The sequence below is a fragment of the Pieris napi genome, chromosome 11, assembly GCF_905475465.1.
Source record: "Pieris napi chromosome 11, ilPieNapi1.2, whole genome shotgun sequence".
NCBI classification, from domain to species: Eukaryota; Metazoa; Arthropoda; class Insecta; order Lepidoptera; family Pieridae; genus Pieris; species Pieris napi.
Window position 1 is genome coordinate 4178577 of NC_062244.1, and position 27104 is coordinate 4205680.

The window sequence follows — 27104 nt, forward strand, 5'->3', positions numbered from 1 at the left end:
CTAATACAAGTCCCATGGCTTTAATATTTGCACACTACAGTTGTTGAACATTTTTAAATGCTATACATTTATACGAAATTTCAGTAGTTTGTCATTGATTTAAAATAAAAGAAAATCTCACACAATTTGTTTTATTAAATATATTTTATCATAAACTTAACATCAGATCACAACTTTAGTATATAATATGCATTATACATCTCAAATGATGAAATACATACTAAAATATGATTAAAAAATTTACTTACAACTATTCAACAATGATCTTACATACAAAACAAAGGAACGTAATATGCTAAGTTGTTCAAACAAATATTTGTAAAGTCTGTTTCGCTTGACATGGGTCTATGATCATTATGTTAGAAAACTTTATTCACCATTTGAATTAATATAACTTATTATGCTATAAGCAATTTTTTTATATCTAGATTCCCTGTAATAATAGAATTAAGTAATAACAATTAAATGAGAACATAGGAACACCGTTCACATAACATATAACTCGGGTCTGCTAAAGTCAATTCTTCCAGTAACAAGTGCAGATACAACAGAGTTTGCTGGTAAAACTTTACAAGTTTCACTAGCACCTGGTAATTCAAGTAACACACTGGCTCCAGAGGCACTAAGTAGTCTACTACTGCACTGTAAACAAAATAAAAAATACATTAGTTATGTCATAGTGAAATTGAAAACCGTTTTAAGTGGGTTTAATAATAGAAGCTGCTTTGATTACTCTAAATTTACATATATAGTTCGGAACAAATTGTAGCCCTTAGCTGTAAAATGTGGTATATCTCTTCTTGCTTCTATGGTAGTGAACATTCAAATAGGGATATATGACAATTATTCACAGAACTTTTCAGCAAGGAAAACACTATAATAGACCTAAAAGAGGGCAATTTTACAAATTGACAATTAAACCATTTTAAAAATTTAATCATATCTTATCATTAAGAAAAACAACATTTCTTAGCCTAACCTTTGAACCATATGGTTCAAATAACCATTCATATTCATTCAATTAAATTACATAAAAATTAGTGTGGCCATAATAGTTTTCTTGACCATACCGCGCTTTCTGACGTTTGTATATATATTTGTATATATTATTTTCGCTAAGCAAATTCATTTGCAACAAAAATTATAATTAAATACAACTATAAATATTTATTTACCTGGTTGCCTAGCAACGTAGCAACAGGTAACTCCTCATTCTCAGGGAAGTGAAGAACAGCACGTGCGTACTCAGGCCTTGGATCGAGTTTGACGTCACGCGCGATACGTACACGCATACGGGCAAACTCGCTCGTATAACGCGTACATTGACGTAGTGCACGCACTACGAATAATAAGCTGCAAACATATGCTGACACTGGATTTCCTGAAAATTTAAAACAAGGTTTAATTAGCTTTATCCATATAGTTGGGACTTTTTTAAGCTCAAGAATTAATCATCAAAAATAATTATCAAATAACAAAATTAGATTATTATAAAAGCGTAAAGTATATAATCTACCATACAAAACGGGAACCAAAATAATAATAAAGTACGTAGATAATATATGAAAAAGAGCTTGCTAAGGTCATTTTCTTCCATACAAATAATTATATATACCTGGCAGAGCAAATATAAATTTGGTTTTTCCTTCATAATCACATGTAGCAAAAGTGGTGGGCTTGCCCGGTTTCATGCGCACGCGGCCAAAATGGATCGTCGCTCCGAAATCCTGAAAACAATTTTATGAATGCAGGATACAAGTCGATATTTAATTCTTTACAATATTCATTATTTCAATCATTCATCGAATTTAGACAAGCTTAAGACGTATTTATCTGAGATGGGTTTGGGCAACGAGCTAATTCGTGACTAAATTTATTTTTATGCATGATGTGTAGTAAATTTTATTTTGCAAATTTTTGCGAATAAACATTTACTTATATAAAGTTTTCTCAATAATTAGACTTTTAAATTAGAACTCAGTAGCTACTTATTGAACAAGAAATATGTATGTTTAATATTTATAATCATCGCGTGAGCAACCAGCTCATCAAGCCAAGGAAATCTCTGCGTGAGTTAATTTTAAGTAAAAAAAAATAATCGCTAGAACAATTTTTCTGCTTCGCGTGATAATGCCAACCATAATTAGTATCTATTTCCATAACAGTATCATCTATATATCTCTTTTATTTTTCCGGATGGCAAACTTCATATTTAGCATAAAATGAATCAAATCGATTTTCGTATAACTTTCAAATTACTGTAGTGGCTATCACGGTATGCCTAAGTCACCCTCATACAGTAATACAGTAATTATTCATGTATCATTATATCTTAAGCTTTATACAATTGAAGTTTTGTATGTGACTTATAAAGCTATAAGCTTTGTATAAATTATACTGCAATACTAAAAATAGGAACGTGTCAAATAGTAGAGTAGTATACTGATTGTAAGACAAGTAACGTACGAAAAAAATACTATTATAGATGCTATTACACACAAAAATTTAAATAGAATCTATTAACAAAGGTTAAAGGGTCATAAAATCCATAATATTAAAATATTAACTTATACGTACATTAGCAAGCACAGGTTTGAGTAGATCCCTTTCGCCCATAGAAACGCCACCCGTACATACAAGTATATCGCATTTGGCCAATGCGCCCGCGATCGCAGACGCTAACTCTGCGGGCTCGTCCCGGGCAATACCACAGTCTATGCTGTCGTAACCGTGTTCCCTACAGATAGATATATTTTATCTCTAGATAAATTTCGACTTCCACTTTTGTTTTGGCCAAGCATTTATACAAGATATAGTAAGTACCTACGTCTCTCATATAACATAGACATTAATGATTAAACAATACAAGTTAAAACATACTTTGATCATAAAATTATTTATTTTGTTTAAACAGTTGTTTCCTTGAAAAGTGTTTGTCGCTAAACGTATCCATTGAAGTTGGCCATGACGAAAAAATTTAATATAGTAAATTGTTTTTTAAATACTGAAAATAATACCTCCGATTTACAATTAGATATTAAGATAAGAAGTAATATTTTATCCGATGAAGAATATATCGATGTTATTAATGCCAAAATTTTTTAAGAATTGATTTTATGGAATTGATTGGATGGTTATTAAAATTTATAAAAATGTCTAACCGGGTTCGTACTATTCGTTTGAATATATTCCAAAGGCGACCTATACGAAAATACTGATAAATCTGTACAGTGTTTTTCAAAAAAAAAATCAGCCAATCTTTTGCTTTATATATATATGCATAGAATTTTTGCATAAACTACTATAGAATTACATAGAAACATCACTGTACGACTGACATAAGTATTTTGGGATTCGAAGTAACCTAATTATAAACTGGTGAGTAGGTAAGAAGATCTATATAAATAAAAAGTAAACGCAAAATATGTTGCTAAACTCAAAACTCGAAGACGGCTGGACTATTACGAGTATTTTTAAATTTATACTTTGTACTCTGAGGAAGGTTTTTTTGGAGAGAAAAAATCACACTAAGGCGAAATTAAGTTCTTGGGGCTGCTAGTTAGTAATAAATATATACATACCTAAGAAGCATTTTCAGCATAATCCTATTAGAATCTCTTATGTGCGAAGGACGAAGTGTTTTCTCAAACGGTTCTTGCAACTCATTGCCTGTTGATAATATCGCAACCTGTAATAGGAATTTATATAATTATTTTTTTTCTACATTTCTATTGATTTCTCTGAAATAACAAATTCGTTTAGTGTATAGAGGGTTTCTTTCTAAAGAGTTTATCGCAAATATAGTGTACTACTTTTTATATGAGATTTTTTTTATATACAGTAGAACCTCGTTAAGTCGAACCTCGATAAGTCAAAAACCTCCAAATCTCGAAAAAATGTTTTGTTCCCTTCCCTTAAAACACCAAAACCTCCATTACTTGAAATCTTGACCCTCTGTTAATCGAAATAATCACCGAGTCCCTCCAAGCCATTTTGGTACATATTTTCACTCTATAACTCGAAAAATTAAATTTGACCTCTGTATCTCGAACATAGGAACGTTTTATTTTACAACCTTTACAACTTGATCATTTGCAATTTATTATCTCTATTGTTCGAACAAAAATAAGTTACTGACTTTAAGAACTTGCCGACAATGTGAGTACACTATTGTTTCTTAGAAAACATTTTAGGAGTATACAATAATAAATTTATGACTCATGGAAACACGTGTTTGCTTGCTTTGGAATACCCTTAGAGGACTTTGTTTCGTGCGATGATGGAGTTATGACTGCTGGGACATTATCTGATGACGAAATTATCGATTCAGTAGCTCAGAAAACCGATACTAATGATTTAGATGACATAGAAGACGTGAATAGTACATGCGCTTCATGGGTTTCCATCAAAGAGGCGCAAACCGCATTGAATACCTTACGTAATTTTATAGAGCAAACCAGTAACTCTGAAGAAGAAGAATTTTCTGCTCTATATAGATTAGACAATGCTATAGATAGAGAACAACCAAATTATCTAAGCAAAAAAAAAATACTGACTTTTATTAATGCCATATTTTTTATTTTAAAATGATTTGAAATAATGTTGATTTATAATAAAAAAAAATATGTTTGTCACCTCTGCAAGTTGAATTTTTATTTATTTTACCTCTCTAACTCAAAATTTATAAGAATAAACCTCAAACTCTTTATGTCGAATCAAAATCCGCCTAAGTCGAAATCCTCCATAAGTTGAAAACTCTATAACTCGAATTTTTTGGCGTCTCCCTTGATGTTCGACTTATAGAGGTTCTACTGTAGTATACTAGCGACCCGCCTCGGCTTCGCACGGATGCAATGCTGATACTAAATTCAAAGTGCTATAAAGTATAGAGAGAACCGCGGCCTCCGACGCGCTGCGTCCCGCAATTTTTAAATTTGTAATATCTTCGAAATATTCATTTAAATCATATGCTGTATATATGGCCATATAGATCTATATTAAATGAACAATGTATTCAAGGTAATCAATTGGTTAAGGATTAATGCTGTATTGGTTAAACTCGCTTCGAAAATTAGCCATTATTTGTCGTAAAAAGTAAATGACAAAAAAAGTTATTGTGGGTTATCCATAAGAGATAGACATATACCATCACGGACTTTTCTGTAGACCTTTTCAATGTGTACAATACTTTGTACATTATTTTGATAGGTTACGTAACTATATATGATTTGTATCGCCTACGTCTAGTGTACAAAGTGGTAATTAAAACTCATGTTATTTATATTATTTTCATCAAGCTTGGAAAAAAACAGTCAGTGTACAGGAAATGCCGCCGATACTAGAGCGCCAACTTACACTTCATAGACTGAATGCAACTTTTTATTCTCATTTCATGTAGACATGAAATATATCCCTTTGAAAAAAGTAAACAATACTTAAAATTTATTTATTGAAAAAAAGTATATAAAAAATAAACATACCTTGGGACAAACTCTTACGGGCACTTTAAGGTAACCAGCGCCAGCCAAAATTCCTATCTTTGCTGCATCGATTAAATCACCTGCGTAAATAATGAGAAAAAGCATTACTTGTGTTTATTTATACTCGCTTACCAGTTTAAAAGTGTTTGCACGTCCGATTTTAAATCTATCTTCTTGATTTCCAATCATTTCATGATACAGCTAAAACTGTAAGTACCTACGTAAATTACGTACGTACGTAATAATTATAGCATTGCTGGCATTGACAATCAAAGAACCTTAATTACGTGATTGACGACGAAACTGTCGGTAATTTTCAAATCCAATCCGCAGCTCTGATGCCGCAGACTTGAGATGGCATGACATGGCATTTCAATATTTATTTATTTATGCCATACAATAATTATAATATATATACCGACTTACATACCACTAACAAAATTTGCTGCTACTTCAAAAGTAAAAAGAACTTACAATCGTATCTCCGTCCTGCCCTGCGATTCTGTAACTCACTTTTCGAACTCACACAGCGGTTTTCGCATCGGCGGTCGCTCTCAAATCAGTCGTGAAGCAGTCTTTTTATGATTTGGAATTCTGAAAAGGGAGCTTGTAGTTTATTGTTTATCAGAATGCTAAATCATAAAAAGACTGCTTCACGACTGATTTGAGAGCGACCGCCGATGCGAAAACCGCTGTGTGAGTTCGAAAAGTGAGTTACAGAATCGCAGGGCAGTTCTTAACAGAGGAAACGGTTATATTTAATTAAAGTTTTTTGGTAAAATTGCTACTGGCAGCCTGTATATATAATTTCGCTGAATAACGTAATAATTTATCTCGTGGTATATGAAGATCAGAATATCATTCATCAAGTTATAATCATAAAAGATATGACTAGATAAATAATTTGATTGTAGAAATCTTATAGCGAATTTACTTACAGATTACAGTATATTTTTAAATATCTAGATATCTTGTTTACTCTGTTAATTGAAATTTTTATGTGTGTTCAAGTGCATTCGAGAATGAGTTTAAATTGTATTTATTTGTATAAGGTGATATTTTATAGACGTCTTTCGGGTCCGTTTCTCTACGTTAAAATTATCTTTATTTCAGATATATACTACTACATGATGCTAGACAAAATTATAAATGATGAGGAATTGAATCTGGATGATACAACTGTATTTTTTGGAATCATGGATTCAAAACCTCAGTGGTCCCCTAATATTAACGGATTGGCGAAAAGACTTAGTTCTGCAGCTTACGCGGTTAAAAGATTCGCTCACTAACTGATATCGATACATATAAAATTTAGTTTAATTTAAGCAGCAACGTCGCATTCAAAATCATATTCAATCAAGATTTTAAACACACACATATATAGTGCGCTCGTTCCTACACGTAAGTCAAACTTATTTATTGCCAGTGTTAAGCATATACAAAAATTAACATCGAATCAAAAAAACAGGTTTCTGAAGTCACTTATTACATACTAATTGTTTATCTTTTTGATAACTTAATTGCAGTTATAATCAATAATTGACAAGCGGTAATGGTATTTTTGTTATAGCTATCTTATATTATGTTGACCTATGTACAGTAGAACCTCGTTAAGTCGAACCTCGATAAGTCAAAAACCTCCAAATCTCGAAAAAATGTTTTGTTCCCTTCCCTTAAAACACCAAAACCTCCATTACTTGAAATCTTGACCCTCTGTTAATCGAAATAATCACCGAGTCCCTCCAAGCCATTTTGGTACATATTTTCACTCTATAACTCGAAAAATTAAATTTGACCTCTGTATCTCGAACATAGGAACGTTTTATTTTACAACCTTTACAACTTGATCATTTGCAATTTATTATCTCTATTGTTCGAACAAAAATAAGTTACTGACTTTAAGAACTTGCCGACAATGTGAGTACACTATTGTTTCTTAGAAAACATTTTAGGAGTATACAATAATAAATTTATGACTCATGGAAACACGTGTTTGCTTGCTTTGGAATACCCTTAGAGGACTTTGTTTCGTGCGATGATGGAGTTATGACTGCTGGGACATTATCTGATGACGAAATTATCGATTCAGTAGCTCAGAAAACCGATACTAATGATTTAGATGACATAGAAGACGTGAATAGTACATGCGCTTCATGGGTTTCCATCAAAGAGGCGCAAACCGCATTGAATACCTTACGTAATTTTATAGAGCAAACCAGTAACTCTGAAGAAGAAGAATTTTCTGCTCTATATAGATTAGACAATGCTATAGATAGAGAACAACCAAATTATCTAAGCAAAAAAAAAATACTGACTTTTATTAATGCCATATTTTTTATTTTAAAATGATTTGAAATAATGTTGATTTATAATAAAAAAAAATATGTTTGTCACCTCTGCAAGTTGAATTTTTATTTATTTTACCTCTCTAACTCAAAATTTATAAGAATAAACCTCAAACTCTTTATGTCGAATCAAAATCCGCCTAAGTCGAAATCCTCCATAAGTTGAAAACTCTATAACTCGAATTTTTTGGCGTCTCCCTTGATGTTCGACTTATAGAGGTTCTACTGTATATCTTTTCGTTAACAAATAGGTACGTAAAGATCAAATTATGTTTAATGAGCTCAATGAATCGCTCACCTTTGCAAGGTGACAAATAATCTATTTTTAAAGTTGATTCAATACAGACAACATTAAATCTATTAGGTAACCTAGATATTGTACTATCGTGGTTAATAAAAAATGCCGTGTAGTCCTGAGTGATAAATGGATCGTCAACGGGTACCTTACAAATAAACTCTTGCAAAAAAACGGGCACCTAAAGAAATTTAAGTTCTAAGGTGATAGCAGTTATTTAAATGAAATTTAATTGTCTGACGTAGTCTTTACACGTATAATCGTGTAAATTAATACGCGTGAAAGTCCTCTTACGTCCGTCAGGATTTTTTTTTGTCTTTATTGCCGACTACTTCTGATTGTTTCTCCATGTAAATCAGTTTTAAAGAATTCATACAACATTGCCAGAATTCACTTTACGCGTATTAATTTATACGATTATAGTAGACTACGTCGGACAATTAAATTTCATTTAGTTATTTGAAATTGACCTTAGAACGTAAATTCCTTAGGTGACCGTTTTAATGCAAAAGAGTTTACATCTATGACATACAAAACCTTTAGGTCTTGGTCTCCTTGATAATAAAGAAAATTTTCTTTCTTCGCAAGGTGCCTTCTATTTTATGTCTACAGCACGTTAGTTGTTTGTGTCAGCACGATGTTTTTTTACAACGTACCTACGAGCGGATTGATTGCGCACATAGATATTTTATTGGTGCACCCGTAATACGAACGCACCTAAGGATTTATTAGCGCAAGTTGAAGCCACTGGCCAAAATTGCTCATATTTATAAAACTTTCACAAATGTCTACCCTTCGTCAACAAAAACAAAAGAACTAAGATCGGTACCTGATGTTTCTATCTTTCATAGCTGAATTACTGAAGAAAGCCTAAATTATAAAATTCCATACATTATATTAAGATTTCTTTACGACAGCAATCTGACGAGATAAACGACTGTGTAAGCACACAGTTAACGTGATTAAATATGAACATAAAGAACTTACCTTTTTCCAACAGCACAGCACCCAAAGATATGTCAAAACCGATTGGTCTCACATCTTGATGCGGTTGGGGAGCTACTAAAATCTCTACTTCCAGCTCGGTCTCGGCATCATCTGTGGCTTTCACCAGTTTCGTATCCTCAACCTAAAATGAAATTACTGCTGCCAGTTTATTCAATAAAAAAATTATACAAACTTATTTATGAATCAGTGATGAATCACTCGACTTCGCACGCTAGACTCATAGATGAGTTAATAATTAATTTTCTTGGTTACATTGTATTAGTTTTGGTAAGGATCTATTCGAAATATAGTCTATGGTACTCCCTAGAAATATAAACTACATTTATTAAGGATATAGGTCAGAATTAGGTTTTGCGCTTAATCTACTAAAATGTTTGCTTTACAAAACGTTATCTTGAATATCAATAAAAAATCCGTAATGTGTCCAATTACACTTAATAAAAATATCTATTGTTTCTTTTCGTTACAAAAAATCTAATATATAATTTTTTAAAGTACCAGTTGTTCCTATTGCATATAATATGCGTGAAATAGACAAACCTGAACCACACAATCAGCTCCCGCAGGTATGGGCGCGCCTGTATTTACACGAGCGCATTCGCCCGATGCAAGCGGGGCAGCGGGCGTATCTCCAGCTGTCACAGCTGAACGCACTTTGCGTATACCAACCCCGTCCCAACTTAAACAGGCGTAGCCTAGACAAGTAACCATGACATTAAAGATATCTGTTTGGAATGGCAAAAGTAGGTAGCAAAGAATGTTTCAAACATTAAATACCCAAATTTTGCATTAATGTTAAACATTATAAGGTGTTAAAAATATGAACAGCAAAAATATAATTAAAATAAATAAATCAAATTAATGTTCTCAACTTTAAATTATTTGTCTGTACTGTCTGTCTAAAATATACAAAAAATATCTGAAACAAATTGCAAAGATAGATGAGACCTTAAAACTTTGACTTTTAACCTTAACTGTACATAGACAAATTATTTGTATCACAAAGCAGTCTTATCAAACTATATAGAAAAAAAAATACTTGGATATTATTTCTATATACAGTAGAACCTCGTTAAGTCGAACCTCGATAAGTCAAAAACCTCCAAATCTCGAAAAAATGTTTTGTTCCCTTCCCTTAAAACACCAAAACCTCCATTACTTGAAATCTTGACCCTCTGTTAATCGAAATAATCACCGAGTCCCTCCAAGCTATTTTGGTACATATTTTCACTCTATAACTCGAAAAATTAAATTTGACCTCTGTATCTCGAACATAGGAACGTTTTATTTTACAACCTTTACAACTTGATCATTTGGAATTTATTATCTCTATTGTTCGAACAAAAATAAGTTACCGACTTTAAGAAATTGCCGACAATGTGAGTACACTATTGTTTCTTAGAAAACATTTTAGGAGTATACAATAATAAATTTATGACTCATGGAAACACGTGTTTGCTTGCTTTGTGTCAGGTGTTCAATTTTGATTCCCTTTGAAATTTACCTCAAACTCTTTATGTCGAATCAAAATCCGCCTAAGTCGAAATCCTCCATAAGTTGAAAACTCTATAACTCGAATTTTTTGGCGTCTCCCTTGATGTTCGACTTATAGAGGTTCTACTGTATAGAAACATTTCAGGACAGATTTATCAATTCATTTCCTAACTAAGTAAGGCTTTTAAGGGAATTCTGTAAATTAGATTAAATGTGCTTTTAATGACCCTCAAAACTTACCATCCTTAACAGAGGCTGGAAATGGAGGCATTGGTTCTTTAGCCAATATTGGCTGTGCTGCCACTTTGCCCATACTTTGATCAATAGGCACTTCCTCTACCCTCTCAGTCCAATGCATCATAACAGCATCCACAATATTAAACGCCTCTGTCATCTCAAGCATTGGGTATGGTGACTCTCTGTGCCTTAATGCCACTTTACTCACAACTACTCTGCTAGTTTTATGAGGGCACCCACTTTGCATTTGATCGTGAACAGCTCTAACTTCAACAAGATCATTTGCTAACAATGAAACAGCATGAGATAAAACTGGTTTTACAACTTCTATACACTCTACAACTGCCTTCTTGCTTCCTGGGAAATTAATAATCAAAGTCCTATCTCTTATTCCTGCCGTCGCTCTTGATAACATAGCCATAGGAGTCTTTTTAAGACTTTCTAAGGTCATAGCAATTGGAATTGCAGGAACTTCCCTCTGTATAACAGCTTTGGTGGCTTCTGGGGTCACATCTCTACTACTCAGGCCCGTTCCTCCAGTTGTCAGAATTAAATCAATGTTTGATTCACAAAAGTACTTAAGCTCACGTTCAATTAATTCCTTTTCATCGGGAACAATAATTGTATGGATGTATGCATCTGGAAACTGCTCTTTAACAAGTTGAACCAAGGCTGGTCCTGACTCATCTTTGGCATGGTTCTTAAAACAGGTATCACTTACAGTGATAATCACTACTGCCTTCACCATTATTATACTATCCTGTAAATGCGGTAGCATTAGTTTAAAATATATTTAAAAACAAATTTATTAAAGTGTCCCTAATGTTAAACTTATCTGCGAATACAAAATAACTTAACATTGCATGCTTATCGTGTAAAATAATTAAAATTTCAGGGTCAGGATATAATATATTGCTCATATATCATAAATTAATCGTTAAAAATTAAGTAAACCATAATATTAAAAAGTTCTAGTAAGCATTATAATATTTTTTAATTTTTATGTTACCTTCTAAATAAATTTGAGGGTTTACAGTAATTAGGTTGTTACTAAAAATATCTACTACGATGAGTTGTTTTGGCATGGACTCAGCACGCAATGTCTTTTCATGTAAATTATTTAAGAATTAAATTTGTGCACGAAGTTGAAAATACTTTTAAATAGCAATCAAAATGGGCGGGGAAAGTATTTACTTAAATTAATCTTAGGTATAGACACGACTTCACAAGACACAGCAGTGCTGACACAGATTCGTAGACATATTATACTTATTACTTACGTCTTACACTACTAAAAATTTCAGAAAATGAGGTATACTGTAAGTGTAACTGTCATATATACAAAATGTAAATAGAGATAATATTATTTTATATTTGCATATGTTTCATTTATGTTTGTGTCTGTCAATTATAATTTGGACTGTATAAATAAAATTACGTAAAATCTATTAAAAAAGCATATAGTTTCAATTTATATCGAAAAATTAATTATACAAAAATTAATACTCCCTCAACATTCATTTAAAATGTATTTCAGCAAAAAAAAGATAGCTACAGAATCGAGCGCTGGGATTCTGTATTTCGACGTAAGAGGAACAGGAATATGTCGAATTACCTATAATCCTGTTTATAATCACAATTTAATTTTAGTTTAAGGGGCTGAACTTAAGAGGGCGTAAAATATATTTTTTTCGAGTGTGGCTTCTTTGTTCCAAAGTATATTATAATTTTCTTTGATTGTTGTAGTCTTTGATAAACATTAAACTACAATAAATAATCAAAATCTGTGAATTTTTTAACGTGACTAGCAAAAAAAGTAGAATGAACACAAAGATAATTTTCTAAACTGAATTACTAAATACAGGAACGCGGTTTTAATTTAGTGGCTCTCCGAAATCAACACAATGGATTCTGCGGGGGATTGGTGTTTGATCGAAAGCGATCCTGGAGTATTTACAGAACTCATAAAAAAATTTGGTGTAACAGGAGCACAGGTAGAAGAAATGTGGACAATCGATGATGGAATATTTGAAAATTTGCGACCAGTTCATGGACTCATTTTCCTTTTTAAATATGTTCAACATGAAGAACCTACTAATCCTGTTGTGACAGATGATCGTCTTCAAAAAATTTTCTTCGCAAAACAGGTAATTAATAATGCTTGCGCCACACAAGCGGTAATTAGTTTATTATTGAACTGCAACCACCCTGATATTCACTTAGGTCCAGAACTGACAAAGTTGAAAGAATTTAGTATGTCATTTGATCCTAAAATGCGTGGGCTCACCCTCAGTAATTCACAAACAATTCGTGCATCCCATAATTCTATGGCACAGCAGACTTTTTTTGAGTTTGACAGTAAATCCCCGAAAACAAAGGAGGAAGATGCATACCATTTCATTGGCTACATACCGATAGATGGTCGTTTATATGAATTGGATGGACTACGGGATGGCCCTATTGATCATGGTCCTATAGGTCCAGATCAGGACTGGTTGGATGTTGTACGGCCAATTATATTGAAGAGAATTAACACCTACACTGAGGGAGAAATCCATTTTAATCTTATGGCATTGGTATCTAACCGAAAGATGATATATGAACGTCAGATAGATGAGTTAATAACAGAAAATCATATGCTTGGTATGGATTCTGGAGATATTGAAAATGAAGTGAGAAGACTTAAGATGCTAATTGAGTATGAAGATATAAAAATGCACAAATACCAGCAGGAGATGATACGACGCCGACACAACTACATGCCGTTTATAATAACATTACTAACAATATTGGCTGAGGAAAAACAGCTTGTGCCTTTAATTGAAAAGACTAAAGAGCGCATGGCTAAGAAGGGCCAGAAGAAGAGAGTATAACATGAGAAAAGGGCGGGTGTAGCGCCCGCCCGCGAGCGCCCGGCTCGCTCTTCCTCACAGTCGAGCCCCTCGCGGGTTTTGCCCGACTCTGAGAATATGTACACTCTCGCCGACCTTGATGCCATATTTACTGAACCCCAGGCTTCAGGTGTTCCACGTGCACAACCAGAATTGACCACCTCCAATGGCTCCACTCAACAAAACATTGATTTGACTCTTATGGAGCCAGACGAAATACTAAAAGACGTCATTCTGCCCCCCTCTTTTGACCAAAACAATATTTTTGATGTTCAAAGTATGGTTGACGACAATTTCCTTGAAGTGGACGAGATAGCGCGGGACGATCTGCTTGCTGCCGATGAATTTGATGTCAGCAAATTTTTTAATTTACCAGACAATAAGCCTAGAACCAATAAGGACCCTGATAATTAATGTTTTGCATTTAAATATTTCTTTGCTCTATAATTTTTCTGTAATAAATAAGCACATCTTAAATTTAAAATGTCTTGTTCTGTGGTCATATAGAGGGAAAAGAATAAATTAACATAAATTCATAGATAACTTTTAGAGATGAAAGTATCAATGTAATAATTTGTGATATGCCAAAACCTGTAAGCATTGCACACTACAATAAAAGAGAAGGAACATTAAAATTAAAAACAAGTTTTGTTTATTCTTTGCTTTTAATTTCACACACTCTTATATTGTTTAATCAACTCCAGCAATATATTTTTGTCCATCGCTATTTGTGTACATGCATCAATAAGTTTAGATAGTGGTGTATATTTCCGTAGAACTTGTTCATTCCCTATTGCTATAAACTTGTGTTTGGCTCTAGTAACGCAAACTGCTAAACGGCGTTGGTCGTTTAAAACTTCACCCTCCTGAAAAACAAGAAAAATCAAGTTAAAATTTTGCAACACGTCGGAACAATGTTCTTTATAACAAGGACCCCGGAGTATTGCTAATGCATTTAATTTGTTCCGAGAATCGAAATTAGAACTTGCGGGCTATAAGTCAACGACACGACAGTTTCCGAAGCCGTCACGGTTCTAACTAAAAAGCCAAACGAGATCAAATAACCTAAGTACTGACCTTAACTTTATCATCAAATGAATTCCTTTTAGTACATGAGTATATGATGACAGATTTATCTCGTCCTTGGAACTGATCAACGGTACTGACTTCGACATGCGTTGTCGCAAGCATTTGACGCAATAATGACACTTGATCACGGTATGGTGCTATAACGCCTATGTCCGAGTTTTTGACACCAACCTGACAATGAATAAATAAGATGATGATTTATTTACTACTTGTTAAGTCGTTCTTATTTAGTGTAATAACATAACAATAAAATTAAACTTTAGTATTGTTAGGATGTTGTTAGTCTAGTTAAGTTGTCATTTGTGCTTCCTATATAAAATACAAAGACACAGAAAAATTATAAAATCAACTACTAAATACACAGTTCATCATATATTTATTTTATCCCAGTTAGACATTTATAATCTCATCCTAAACAAAATACCATTTTATAATAAACTAGTGGACCCGACAGACGTTGTCCTGCATGATATTTCAAGCAATTAGTAAAGCAAAGTATGAAAGTACCGACTGCAGCGCCATCTGGCGGGCTGATTTGTGAATCTAAACCATTCCCAGATCCCCTTGAACACACACAAAAAATTTCATCAAAATCGGTCCAGTCGTTTGAGAGCAGTTCAGTGACATACACACTCACAGAAGAATTATATATATAAAGATTATAATACCTGTATAAATAGTTTAACTAAGGCGAGTACGACGCAGCCTTCATCGGTGTTAGTAAGGTCTTTATGGTATTTAGTCTCGATTGGCTCCACATTGTAGAAAAGAGCTGCTTTATCCACATCTTTACTACAAGCTTCTATTTCCCATGGGTCGAGGGCAGAAAGTTTCTATAAGTATAAGTTATATAAGGCCAGATGTTGCATTCATATTTTTTCTTGTTAAATTTGGGCATTTTTGGGTTTTACAAATACACAATAAACCTCTGAACTCGCTGAACAAACTGAGTCTGTCAATCAAAACATTCGTACTGATGATTGTACGAAATCCTAAATCATTCTCAAACATCCAATCCAATAACAATATCACAAGCAACTCTTATAATTGGAAGAGTACTTTATCGGTTAAATTCTAATAGTGTTTTTGTACTTAGGTACGAGAGGGGTCGGTTTACGTATGCAAAAGCCTGCGCATAATGTCGGCGTTAGGGCACAAATTTGTTTTTCTACGTTGTTAAAATGTAAATAACAATTCATAAAATCTTTGAAAAAATATGAATATTCAAAAATTTAGGTAACTAAATGTGTTTTAATCTAGAGCAAGGTTTTAGGAGTGATATTCGCGATAAAAGACAACATATTACTATTTTAAGTTTCAACCTTACCTCATCGTCAATATTCATAGTCGACTCCGCAACAGACTTATTCGCGCACTTTAGTCTATCACTATAAGCGACTTTATTGGCGATATCCACTAAGGCCTGGTTCATACGATATTGTAGTTGTAGTGTACATGTCGATTTATCATTCATGAGTCTGTGGAAAAGACTCTCTTCCATTCCTAGACGCCTGTTCAAACAATAAAATGTCCATCATCAGTTAATAAAACTATGGCCACAAGAAATACGAAATTTCAATAAACGCGTAAGCAACATGATATTCAAAGATTTTTTCAACAGAAAACTTAAGATCTCCAAAAGTCTTCTTACATGTTAAGTATTTTTTACAAACACGTTCATATTCTTTATCGTAACGGTACCAGTTGTAGTATAGTCTACTATACTATTAAACCAAATTTGTTGTTAGTTTTTCTTTAGTAGTTCCAAATAAGGAAGAAATCTCCCGTTTTCTCTGTCTCTAAGTTTAGGAAATTTTAATATTCAATGTTTCCTACAGAAGAAAAATTTTGGTTCATACTTAGATCCTCAACCATGTACATTTCAAATTGTAGCAACTATGAAAATTTATAGAGAAAAATTTACTGCAAAAATTGAACCACGTTTAAATTCCAAACCCAAAGATAACAAATGAAATAATATTTTTACCTAGCAGATTTACTTTTAACAACAGGTGGCAATTGTTCTGGGTCTCCAACAAGAACGAAACGCTTTGCAGCAAAAAGAGGTCGTAGTACTGTACATTGTAAAACCTGTAAAAAATAATAATATATAAATGTATGGAATAGGCGTGTTGATAAAGTTTCAGTTGAATAGAATTGCATATAGAATTGAATAAAATAAAATCCTAGCTTCAGCAGTCCGAACGCGTATAACGTACGTCTAAACAGATAAATTTGAGTTAAAAAACAAAAGTTACCTGAGTGGCTTCGTCTACAATGCAAACATCGAAAGTTGTTCTAGAAAGAAGGGCGTGATTCGCGCCCAAACAAGTCACACCCACTACGTCCTGAAAAAATATATTTTTGACGTTCTTAAATATCCAAAAAGTTAAATGAAAAAAAAACATTATAAGCCCAGACAGATCGGCACCTGTCTAGCATTCATATATCTCTCTTTGTCTATCAATCCAAAACGAAATTGCTCTGAGCTTATAATGAAAGACGTTAAAAATTGAAATTTGAAAAAAATGCTCACTCTTTATTTATATCAGAGATTAATCCTTAATTGTTGAATTAGGCATTAAGTTACGAAACACTGTTAAGCATCTTCATTTTGTCATTTATACATTGACGCGTCTTTTTTTGGCATTTTGGCAATTGGCAATAAATTAATTTAATTTAATTTTATACCAGTTGACGTAATCAATCGTAAAACGTAATCAAGGCAGGTTAATTTATCGTAAATCATATGACTGACGGTAAGATTCAGTGACGAGCGCTAGGTCTGAATCGCGTACGTAAAAAATAGTATTCGCTAGTGTAGTGTACGCCTCGTTTCTGAATATTCCCTAGATTTAATGCGAAAATTATTATTAGGCGAGGTGAATGGGATGCAAAGATAAATAAAATAAATACCATAGAATCATATAACTTTGATAATTCTTCTGAAGTATTGCAGTTTTTGGTAAGGGTAGCCTCCGATTTAGCAGCAAGATTATGAGCGACGCGTGATGACGATCCTAATCTCATAATTTTCAGTGACTCCGGTAACCTAGTTAAATAATAATATTGTTTGTCAAAAATTAAATGATTAAATTACAGTAATAGATAGTGATTTATTTAAAACTAGCAAGATTATTATCAAACATTTTTTAGTGTGTTCTATAAAAATTACGCTTAGCCATAAAGGGGTAAAATATAAATACCAGTTAATTGAACTATTAACATTACAACATTGGCAATGTAATAAATCTTTATATAATAGGAGAATGTTTATATAAGGAGTGTGCTAATCTTTCTTCAATGTATAAAAGCATCAAAAAGTTTAGCGTGCTATATATTTACCTTAAGCTGTATTTCATCCATGTGCCAAATGAAAACAAAATTCAAGAAATAAACTATCTTATTTATAAGGGATCAAATGTTTTTCTTTTTTAAGTGATACGGATAAAACGTTCTATAGTTAGATTTGAAGTATACTATAATAAATATGTATCTAAAGAAACAATTACTTAGTAGTATGCTTAGTTTCCTTTACTTTGATTTGTTTAGATTTATAGGTTTTCCAATAAAATTTTACTTATTTCAGTTATATTTAATTATTATTTTTAACGTATTAGTATTTTTTATTATATCTAAAGTATAATATGTATATGAAAAATACTAACTAATGAAAATCTAATACGCGCACAGTGCACTCTAAGAGCATTAAGGGCAAGACTAGAAGTGTTTATAAAATAAATCGGCCTTAGAAATCGTAAATTAAAGTACCGTTTTTATTGCCATGGTTACGTTTTGTAAGAAATGGTAACCATGGTAACACTACCTTTAGACTACTTCTTACTTTAGAATTTCAAACGACCTTGTAAGTTAAAAAATATTGTTCATGATAAAAGGATCCTAAACATCCCACCTGGTCAAAACTGTATCGACAGCGGAGTGCGTGTGCGCAGTAACTAGGACACGCTGTTTAAGACAAACAAGCATTTGTATGAGAACACTAATTGTTTGTGTTTTGCCTGAAATTAAGTTAAAAATACATTATGCGCTTGAAATTTGTCTAAAAGCATTTACACACGGAGACTAAGCGTACGCTAAATAAAATATGCGTTTTACGTCAATCAATACAGTAGTAACATAACTGTATGTCAGATCAGTTTAAGGCTAGACGTGGGCCTCAACCCCTGACTAAAGTCGTGCGTTCAAACCCCGGCTGTGTACAGACAGTGGAGGACAACATCGTGAGCAAACCAGTAAAGTCAAAAACTTTCGCATCAGATACACAGGGTAAGACTGAAATTTGTAGGTTGTATTTGACTAATAGTTAAAATTTAAGATATATTTACATATGAACAAATAATATATTTATTATCTATAGCTACTATGCATTCTCGCCTAAGGCGCGAAACACACAGAAAAAGCGTAAGGTGAAGGAGCGGCGCAGGCATCTTGCCGCTTCAAAACGCGTCAATACAAAATGTACGTAAGCGGCACGTTGTTAATTATACTCAAGCGGCGTGGCAGAGGCAAGTCGTTTCGTCGCCTGTTCCGCGTCGCTAGCAGTCATCTTCGTCATCTGAAGAGGAAGACATGCTATCACGATAAAGTCAGCCTGCGTAATGACTCTTTGTGCCGTCTCTTCGCCTCTTTGATATAATTTAAGTCGCATCCGTGCCTTATCTGTTCCACGGCGGCTCTGCGCCTGCGTCGAGCCTTCACCTTACGCCTTTTCTGTATGTTTTGCGCCTAAGTTTATTCGTATTCTTATAATATAACTAGAATACATACCTGTGCCAGGCAACCCCTGTAATAACACATAGTCGTTACAAGATAGTGCTTTTAAAACGGCTCGTTGTTGTTCGATGTTCAAATTTCGCATCAGTTTCGAACCCAACCTACCTACTTCCCGGGGCAACTTCTCTATAAATTCTGGCTCATCTTTTTCAATAATAAGTCTACAAATTTCAATAACGTACAACTTAAAAGCATGCATCACCAATAATTGAAAAACTATAATATAAGCTAGGACCTACCCTCTTTCATAGTAAAAAAATATGTTATAAAACAATGTCATCTCTAACGATTTAAATATAATGGTAAGCCCTAAAACTTTAGATTTATCAGAGTACTCTAAAAGTTCTATAGATTATTATACTATGAATTTCAAATAATTCTAAAACTTTTTAATTATTAATTAACACTATTTACTTTCGTAATCGCAGTGCACGATCGCTATCTTCCATAAGTACTCCCAAATTCGTTAAATTTTGTACAGTAGTGGCGTATGATTCGTATGTGTCTATGTGAAAAGCTGTATTTTTTTTATGCCGCAAGCTGAGGTTCCTAAAACAAAATAAACATATCAAAATTACAGTTTAAGATATATACTCAGCTATATGAGGAACAATATTCTCAAGAATATTAAATATAATAGCTAGCGCTACGTTACATGAGCATAATGTACAACAGTAGACAAGACACGATTATTTTATATATAAAATATTACTAACAAAGTTGAATAATAATATTCCAGATTAAATTTTATATAAATTAATCCATATATTTTTTGTACGATGTATACAGAATCTACATAAGCAAATAAATAATAATATTTTAAACGAACTGTCCCTCGATATTTTTTATAGCGTATTTCCAACAAAATATGTACAAAAAAGCTTCATACAATCGGCTCGGCGTTTTTAAGAAGTAGATACCACAAACACAGTATCGCGATTTTTAAGATATGCTTGTACCATATAGTAAGTTACGAAAGACCAAATAAAAATCTATATAATATTATTATTGCATACTTATTGGGATTTATTAACAATTTAGTACATGACAAAAACAAATAAAATATTGTACAACAGGCGACCATGTGTCGCGAATACGCGATCTTTTCAATTTATTTAAAAAGTAGATATGTATATCGTACCTCTCTAAATTAATATGTAATTCAGTCTTAGTGGTAAGTGTTACTACACCCGCTGCAACCCACGGTCGGGCATCCAAACTGACTATTGAAAATTCCCCTTCTTTTGGTCCTTTCAGCGCATGGTTTTCAATATCTACAGTAAAATAATGTATTATGTAAGAGCAACACTAATCAAACGCTAATATGTAATTAAGTTTGAACAGGTCCTGGGTGCGGTCATTAACAATCACTCAAATTCAAAGATTATTTTAACTCGAATAAACCTATAAATAACATTGCCATGCTTTCTTTGACATTCTTTGTTTATTCTTGATACTTTGATATTCGATTTTCAAATACCGGGTGAGACCGAAAATTAAATACTCCTTTGCGATTTTTCTGAAGAAATTTTATATTACGTTTAGAAATTGGCGGTGTTTGATCTCCATCGGATAAGTAGAGCGATCGGTCTTGCGCCTGCTCTCGTGTTACTCCGGTCATGTCGGACATCCAAGACATGTTCTATCCAAGAAGTATGGGAGTTATGAAATCAAGATTTGTCGGTGCGCACATATTTGTGCACTGTAATATAAATATCTCCTGCGTTCACGGCCAGACATTAGCTCATGGGCACGGGGAGAGCAGTAATATATTTTTGTTATTTTTTTACTTGTGAACGCAAATACATATATGTATATATTTTTAAAAGTTAATATTTCCTATAACTTTTGTTCTCGCGCCCCATCGGACGTGGAACGTTTTACACGTACGTACTTAAGAATGCTTATAACATCTGTAACTAAATACTTGTATAACTGTTTTTAATGTGAATTTTTAGTTAGTTTCTGAAATAAATACATTTTATTATATTTATCGAACCTTTATTCATCTTTTCGAACACATGTGCGTATTTATCCTCAAGTACCTTGACCGAGAGCAGCTTTAAATTCGCAGAACAAGTGCCGCGTTTCGCTCTGAAATTACAATACTATTAAATTTTATCGCGCAATTATACACACTAATGTTTATGGAAGCCAAAGTTGCGAATGTCATTTCTCATTACCGTTAACATCAACGTCTAATCTTATGTTTCTGATAAGACTAAAAAGTAACAATATTTGGTCAAAATTAATTCTAGCAACATTGTTTAGACAATTTGAATATCGTAAATTTCTACATATTAGATCAATCTTTAGGTTGCACTTATTTGACAGCAAATTTGATGAGTTAGCTCACATGATTATCATCTTTTCAGAAACTTGCCAATTATTTAAAGGGGTGGGATATTGTATAGAATATATTACCGGTTTTCAGGTGATACCGTCCATAATGCATGTAACGGTGAATTAGACACTTGAGCCGTTTCCTCTAACTTCAACAAACTCGTCCAATGTAGGAAATATGATACATGAGTAGATGACAAATGACCTAATGCTGTATCTCGCAGCTTGGCTAACGGGTGCGATTCAGAGACAATGACGTCATTAGTGTGCCTAAAATGGGGCATAATGTATGTAATATATAGATTGATTACACTGTTTCGAGAAAATTATTAAAAGATACGAAGTCCAATTTTATGAACAACTAGTAAGAGGACATATGATTTATTAGAATATTAGCTTTGATATTTAAAAGGATACTCACCACAAGTGTAGAGAACAAATTGTTAAATATGGACACTTAGAACATGCGTTGTGATGATGTACTGGCTCCGGTAAACTTTGCTGTAACATCTTAGCCGCGTCTTCTATATCCATTAATTCTATAAGATAATAAATTAACATTGAGCACGGTGCATAATAATACAAATGATTGCACTCACGACAAGTTCTGGCAAAATTAAGAATGTTTCGTGAACAGCCGCCGTGGAGCAAATGTTTTTGAAATCGTAAAGAAGTAAATTTCTTAAAACTTCTAAATTTAACTAGGAATGCGACGGGGCCCTAAACGATTAAATAAAACTTTTATTATATTTAAAACAGCAAATTTAAATAATTACACCAAGTAGGTACCTATATCAAATACAATATTTTTAAGTTTTAGAATAAGTTATGCTTAGGAGAATTTTTTCTAGACTTTTTAGTATGTTTTGTGAAAAAATAAATGTCCATAATGAGAATTTATTTTAGAAATATGCATTGAATACTTTAAATACCTGTTTTGACACTTTGCGGTCCGGAAGCAAGATGCTGAACAAGCTCATTCCGCAACAGTAAGAGATCTCGTCGTTCTGGATAGCCACAACTGACTTCTCTCACATCCACTTGTTCCCTATAAGAATTAAGGACAAATTTACTTCAATAAATGATTATTTGCGTGAGACACTGTAGTTGATATAAATTTAATAAAGTATGATATGTACGATACAGATAATATAAGAATTGACTTTGACTAATAATGTAAAATGCCTTTAAAGACAAATTTGCGCGCCATTGTGTGTGGCAGAATATGCGAACTTACGTTTGTACCACCACAACATTTTTGTACCATATTCTTGCAATAAATAAATTATTATTATTATTGTTATTATACCGTAAGGGCAAGATTACTTGCAGTCATAGGCACATCGCATACAGATCACGTTTAAGAATCGCACTATTAGGAAAAACCTTCCTCAATACGATAATGTGTTTGAGATTTATAGACTTACTTAGACTATTCGGATAAGTTTAAGATCTTCACAGACATCGGATGTCCCAAATGACGTATCTGTCTTGGCTCGTAAACCTTGGCCTTGTAAATAGTCTACAAAACTAATGACTTATTCGCCAAGACTTAGCTAGCTTAATAAAATAATTCGTACTCACTTTAAATACAGCAACAGGCCCCTTTGAATTGTAATAGCGGGGTCTTCATTCCGTTGTATACTCATCATCATACCATACAAAACCAGTTGGCCTCGATGTTCAACTGAGCCAGACGCTTTACCACTCTTCAATTCTAATGGAACTATTTCGCGTGATTCACCTTAACAAATACGAAAATTCGCCTGTTAGATTGTACTTATGGTAGATAAGTAGGTGAAACAATGAATTTTTAATAATTGCTTTAGTTAATATACTATGACTATAAAAGTTATAGACACATCAAAATACAATATTTTATAATTAAAGAGTGCTACATTAATTGCGGAATATTTTAGAAAATTTAAATGCGATAACGTATGATATAGCTTGATGCGACTTTACGTTTCGTAAACGTAAACTAACGTTGCTAATTCTGAATATGTTAAAAAGCTATTTATAATTTATCACCATTCCTATCCCCCTTAAGCCTACCTTTTTTTTCATGGATGGTTACTTGTAATGTCGCGTCTATTTTTCCTTTCAGTCCCAACTCTGGGCAACACATATTTTCTTCTATGTCTAAAACGTTTTCTATTCTGCCATTCCATTTAGCTTTGTGATGCTGCAAAGTGAAAATTGTATCATTAGCTATAATAAGACAAGATATTCAAAGAAAATAATACTTCACAAAATAATCAAATGTTTATGTGTTACGCTAAAGGGACATAAACTAAATGGCTTCAAGTTATATTTGTTTATATTTTTTATAGAGAACAGAAGAAGAAAGAAAGAAGAATAACATTTCAAAACGAAATAAATCAAGGTTTTAAGTGGTTTAGAACACACTTATTTCTGGATAGCCAAAGACAAATCAATTTTAAATTTTGATATTCGTTAATTATCTTAAACTAAAGATGAACAGAGAAAACTTTTAATAAGAAATTATTTAAAGATAATAAAATAATTACGTACCAACGGATTTTTACTGTAATATGTCTGCATAAAATCTTCTAGAGGTGTTATGTACTGTTCCATATTAGTTTTGGCTTCCTTTTCATTAATACCAGCGTCATATAACTTGTGTAGTGATTCTTTTATTATATCTGCACATGACTGGCGCAAGTCAGATGCTTTTTTAATATTCTGTGTAAGGGCTTTTTGTACCAATTCATGTATTAAAATCCCAATTGTCATCTATATATGGAAAGTTTTTTTTTTCTTCAATATATCTAAGTAATATATTATTTATAATAAAACTGTAATGCATCTACATTTGGAGAGGTCCAGAAGAAGCAATAAATACAATAACATAAATGAAACAGTAACTTATAATATAAGGAAGAGGGTTTACTTGTATACTGAAGGGGATTTATGCATTTAATAAACTTAATCTACTTACTGCAACATTACCAGCATCAATCCCTTTCCATCGTTCTTGAAGTACTGCCTTTCTCTTGCAAAATACTCCAGCTACTACACTGGTAGTAGATATAAGATGATCTGGTCTCAAAGACAGAAGTCCATAGTTATTGTTTACAAAATACTGACCCGCTGAGTTTTTTGATGCTAATATACTTATTATTTCTCCAGATTGAATTGGAGTGTTCATCCTGAATAGTATGAATATTACGTAAGATAATTATCCCAAAATACTGACTTAACAACCATATTATATTCCTCCATCTATTTGGAGTTGTTAATAATCAAATTTTTTTTTTTTTTTTGATAAGTTTATTATTATTTTTCGCCTTGTATAATAATTATAATAATTATTATATAAATATAGTGCACTCTTGCACTTCCTCACAGGTATTTTCGTCGTGCGATAGTGACAGCATTTTGTAATGTTTTTATTTTTGTTTAATATTTTTAAAATAGTTTCAATATTGTGTAATAAAGTGTGAATAACATCAAATAAATTAACATGGTGAAAAAATTACACATGATCTGATCTGAATCTAAGTGAAACTAAATTCTAGGTAATTCCAATGGAATTGGTATTTAAGAAACTACATACTAAATAGTAAATCACCTATGTTTGTAATAAAATTGAAGTTAACTGTGTGTAAAATATTATATTTTTTGCTTCTACTGTAAATGTAAAAATCTTGTGTTTCAGCCAAGATAAAAATATTTTTTATTCAAATTACACACAGATTTTAATAAGCATACCAGACTCCCTCAATACAGCAAGTGCATTGACTGTCAACATTATTCTTCAATCTCAGTTCCAGTTTTGTAGGATGACACTTTACTGATAAAACCTCACACCTCTGCATAATAGTTAGATCTAAATCTTCCCTAGTGTTCTATTAAACAGAAAAAAGAAGTTTTTTGTTGTGTTTACATACAAAGTTGGTGATTTTACAAGCATTTATTTTACTGATAAGAGGGATAAAAGGTATAGCTTACCTCATTTAATTCATTTAAATCCCATTCATCAGCAAAGAGGTCATCTGTATTCTCTCCAGCATTATCAAATTCTAACAACTTGATAGTTGACCCACATTTTGATGGTGAACTCTCCTCTCTACTTTTATTTGCAAATTTTCCTTTAAAAAAATCATGTATTATTTATAACATGGTACAAGAGATTGTCTTTAATTTAAAAGTTCATGGTTAAGTGAACTATAACACATTATATTGAATAAAAAATATTGTACTAACTTCTTGGGCTCTTTTCAACCAATGATTTTGGGCTATATGATATACTTTGTCCATTCTTACTACATTTCTCAGGAGTTCTCAATAATTTCATAGAAGACAAACTTGATTCAGTATTTTTACAGGATAATTTGCTTTCGCCATGATTTTCATTGTATATAACAGTTAATGGTGATCGTCTATTCAAAGCACTATCATTGCTACATGGTCTGTCAGGAAGATCATCTAAACTGGATTCAACTAAAACTTTTTTACTATCCTCTACAAAATAATCTTTTTGGATCTTACACCTTTTTACATGATTTTCAATTATATTTTCTTTTATTGGAGAGGATTTTGCTGTCGAATTACAGATCGACTCGACTAACACAGGTGAAGTTGCTTTACGTTTGACGAAAAGAGGTTCTTGCTTCTCAGGGTTCGATGGGGTAGAAATACAATTATTAGGAGCTGCTTTAAAAAATTGTGTTATCGACTTTTGACCCTTGGAAGACTGTGTCTGCGACTGTAAATGTATTAAATCGTTATAATAATTAATCTTATTTATCTTAACTTGAATGAAAACATTTCTGTAACGTACTTTCTTCAAACTCAAAACCTTAGGCATGATTAAAATTTTCTAGATTCTTTCTTGTCTATATTATACATTTATTGTTTAACTCAATATTTTGCTTAAGAAAATTGAAAACAACTAACTACTACTTTTACTTATTTTAAAAATATAAACTGTCCACCCGAAGTACATTGTGCACTTGCCACTTGGGAACTGAATAGTGAATACTGATACGTGATAACTGTAAAGAGAAGAGTGTAAAGTGTAAACTGGGGGTCTAGCCAAGATGGCTTAACAGTAGTGTATGTAGAAAGTCGAAAACTAAATTTGTATGAAAATGACAGCTCG

At 32.6% G+C, this 27104-nt stretch overlaps 3 protein-coding genes across 7 annotated transcripts; 1 reads left to right on the top strand and 2 right to left on the bottom strand.

The window, feature by feature from the left end:
- Positions 1-117: 117 nt before the first annotated feature.
- Positions 118-12230, bottom strand: LOC125054218 (gephyrin). 3 transcript variants are annotated; one of them, XM_047655981.1, is made up of 10 exons: positions 12140-12230; positions 10863-11619; positions 9669-9823; positions 9108-9249; positions 5481-5560; positions 3582-3688; positions 2578-2737; positions 1616-1727; positions 1176-1381; positions 118-642 (listed from the first exon to the last, which is right to left on the bottom strand). In XM_047655981.1, the coding sequence occupies exons 2-10, from the start codon at positions 11605-11607 to the stop codon at positions 487-489; spliced, it is 1863 nt and encodes a 620-aa protein (XP_047511937.1). In that variant the 5' UTR covers positions 11608-11619; positions 12140-12230; the 3' UTR covers positions 118-486. The 3 variants fall into 3 exon arrangements, with proteins under 3 accessions (XP_047511937.1, XP_047511936.1, XP_047511935.1); XM_047655980.1 differs by having other exon boundaries at positions 12054-12142; XM_047655979.1 differs by lacking the exon at positions 12140-12230 and adding an exon at positions 11869-12131.
- A 354-nt stretch (positions 12231-12584) lies between these two features.
- On the top strand, positions 12585-14405 carry LOC125054221 (ubiquitin carboxyl-terminal hydrolase isozyme L5). Its single transcript, XM_047655987.1, has one exon. It carries the CDS (start codon positions 12764-12766, stop codon positions 13730-13732), a length of 969 nt encoding a protein of 322 aa, XP_047511943.1. The 5' UTR covers positions 12585-12763; the 3' UTR covers positions 13733-14405.
- On the bottom strand, positions 14397-27006 carry LOC125054216 (DNA replication ATP-dependent helicase/nuclease DNA2). Of its 3 annotated transcripts, XM_047655976.1 has the most exons (24): positions 26784-27005; positions 26207-26708; positions 25952-26091; positions 25712-25848; positions 24939-25149; positions 24512-24733; positions 24032-24161; positions 23561-23720; positions 22909-23024; positions 22398-22515; positions 22058-22246; positions 21633-21727; positions 20775-20907; positions 20048-20182; positions 19628-19794; positions 18753-18858; positions 18185-18190; positions 17756-17891; positions 17098-17187; positions 16827-16930; positions 16167-16350; positions 15508-15672; positions 14828-15010; positions 14397-14616 (listed from the first exon to the last, which is right to left on the bottom strand). In XM_047655976.1, exons 1-24 carry the CDS (start codon positions 26808-26810, stop codon positions 14422-14424), a joined length of 3651 nt encoding a protein of 1216 aa, XP_047511932.1. In that variant the 5' UTR covers positions 26811-27005; the 3' UTR covers positions 14397-14421. The 3 variants fall into 3 exon arrangements, with proteins under 3 accessions (XP_047511932.1, XP_047511933.1, XP_047511931.1); XM_047655977.1 differs by lacking the exon at positions 18185-18190 and having other exon boundaries at positions 26784-27006; XM_047655975.1 differs by lacking the exon at positions 26784-27005 and having other exon boundaries at positions 20775-20901.
- Between the last annotated feature and the right edge of the window lie 98 nt (positions 27007-27104).

Coding starts and splice junctions, on each gene's coding strand:
- LOC125054218 (XM_047655981.1), bottom strand. CDS start 11,607: ATGGTGAAGGCAGTAGTGATTATCACTGTAAGTGATACCTGTTTTAAG. Junction 2,738..3,581: donor ATGCTGAAAATGCTTCTTAG/GTATGTATATAT, acceptor ATCTATCTGTAG/GGAACACGGTTACGACAGCA. Junction 1,728..2,577: donor TCAAACCTGTGCTTGCTAAT/GTACGTATAAGT, acceptor AATTGTTTTCAG/GATTTCGGAGCGACGATCCA.
- LOC125054221 (XM_047655987.1), top strand. CDS start 12,764: ATGGATTCTGCGGGGGATTGGTGTTTGATCGAAAGCGATCCTGGAGTA.
- LOC125054216 (XM_047655976.1), bottom strand. CDS start 26,810: ATGCCTAAGGTTTTGAGTTTGAAGAAA. Junction 26,092..26,206: donor GGTTGAAAAGAGCCCAAGAA/GTTAGTACAATA, acceptor ATTTTTTTAAAG/GAAAATTTGCAAATAAAAGT. Junction 15,673..16,166: donor CTATGAATATTGACGATGAG/GTAAGGTTGAAA, acceptor TTATACTTATAG/AAACTTTCTGCCCTCGACCC.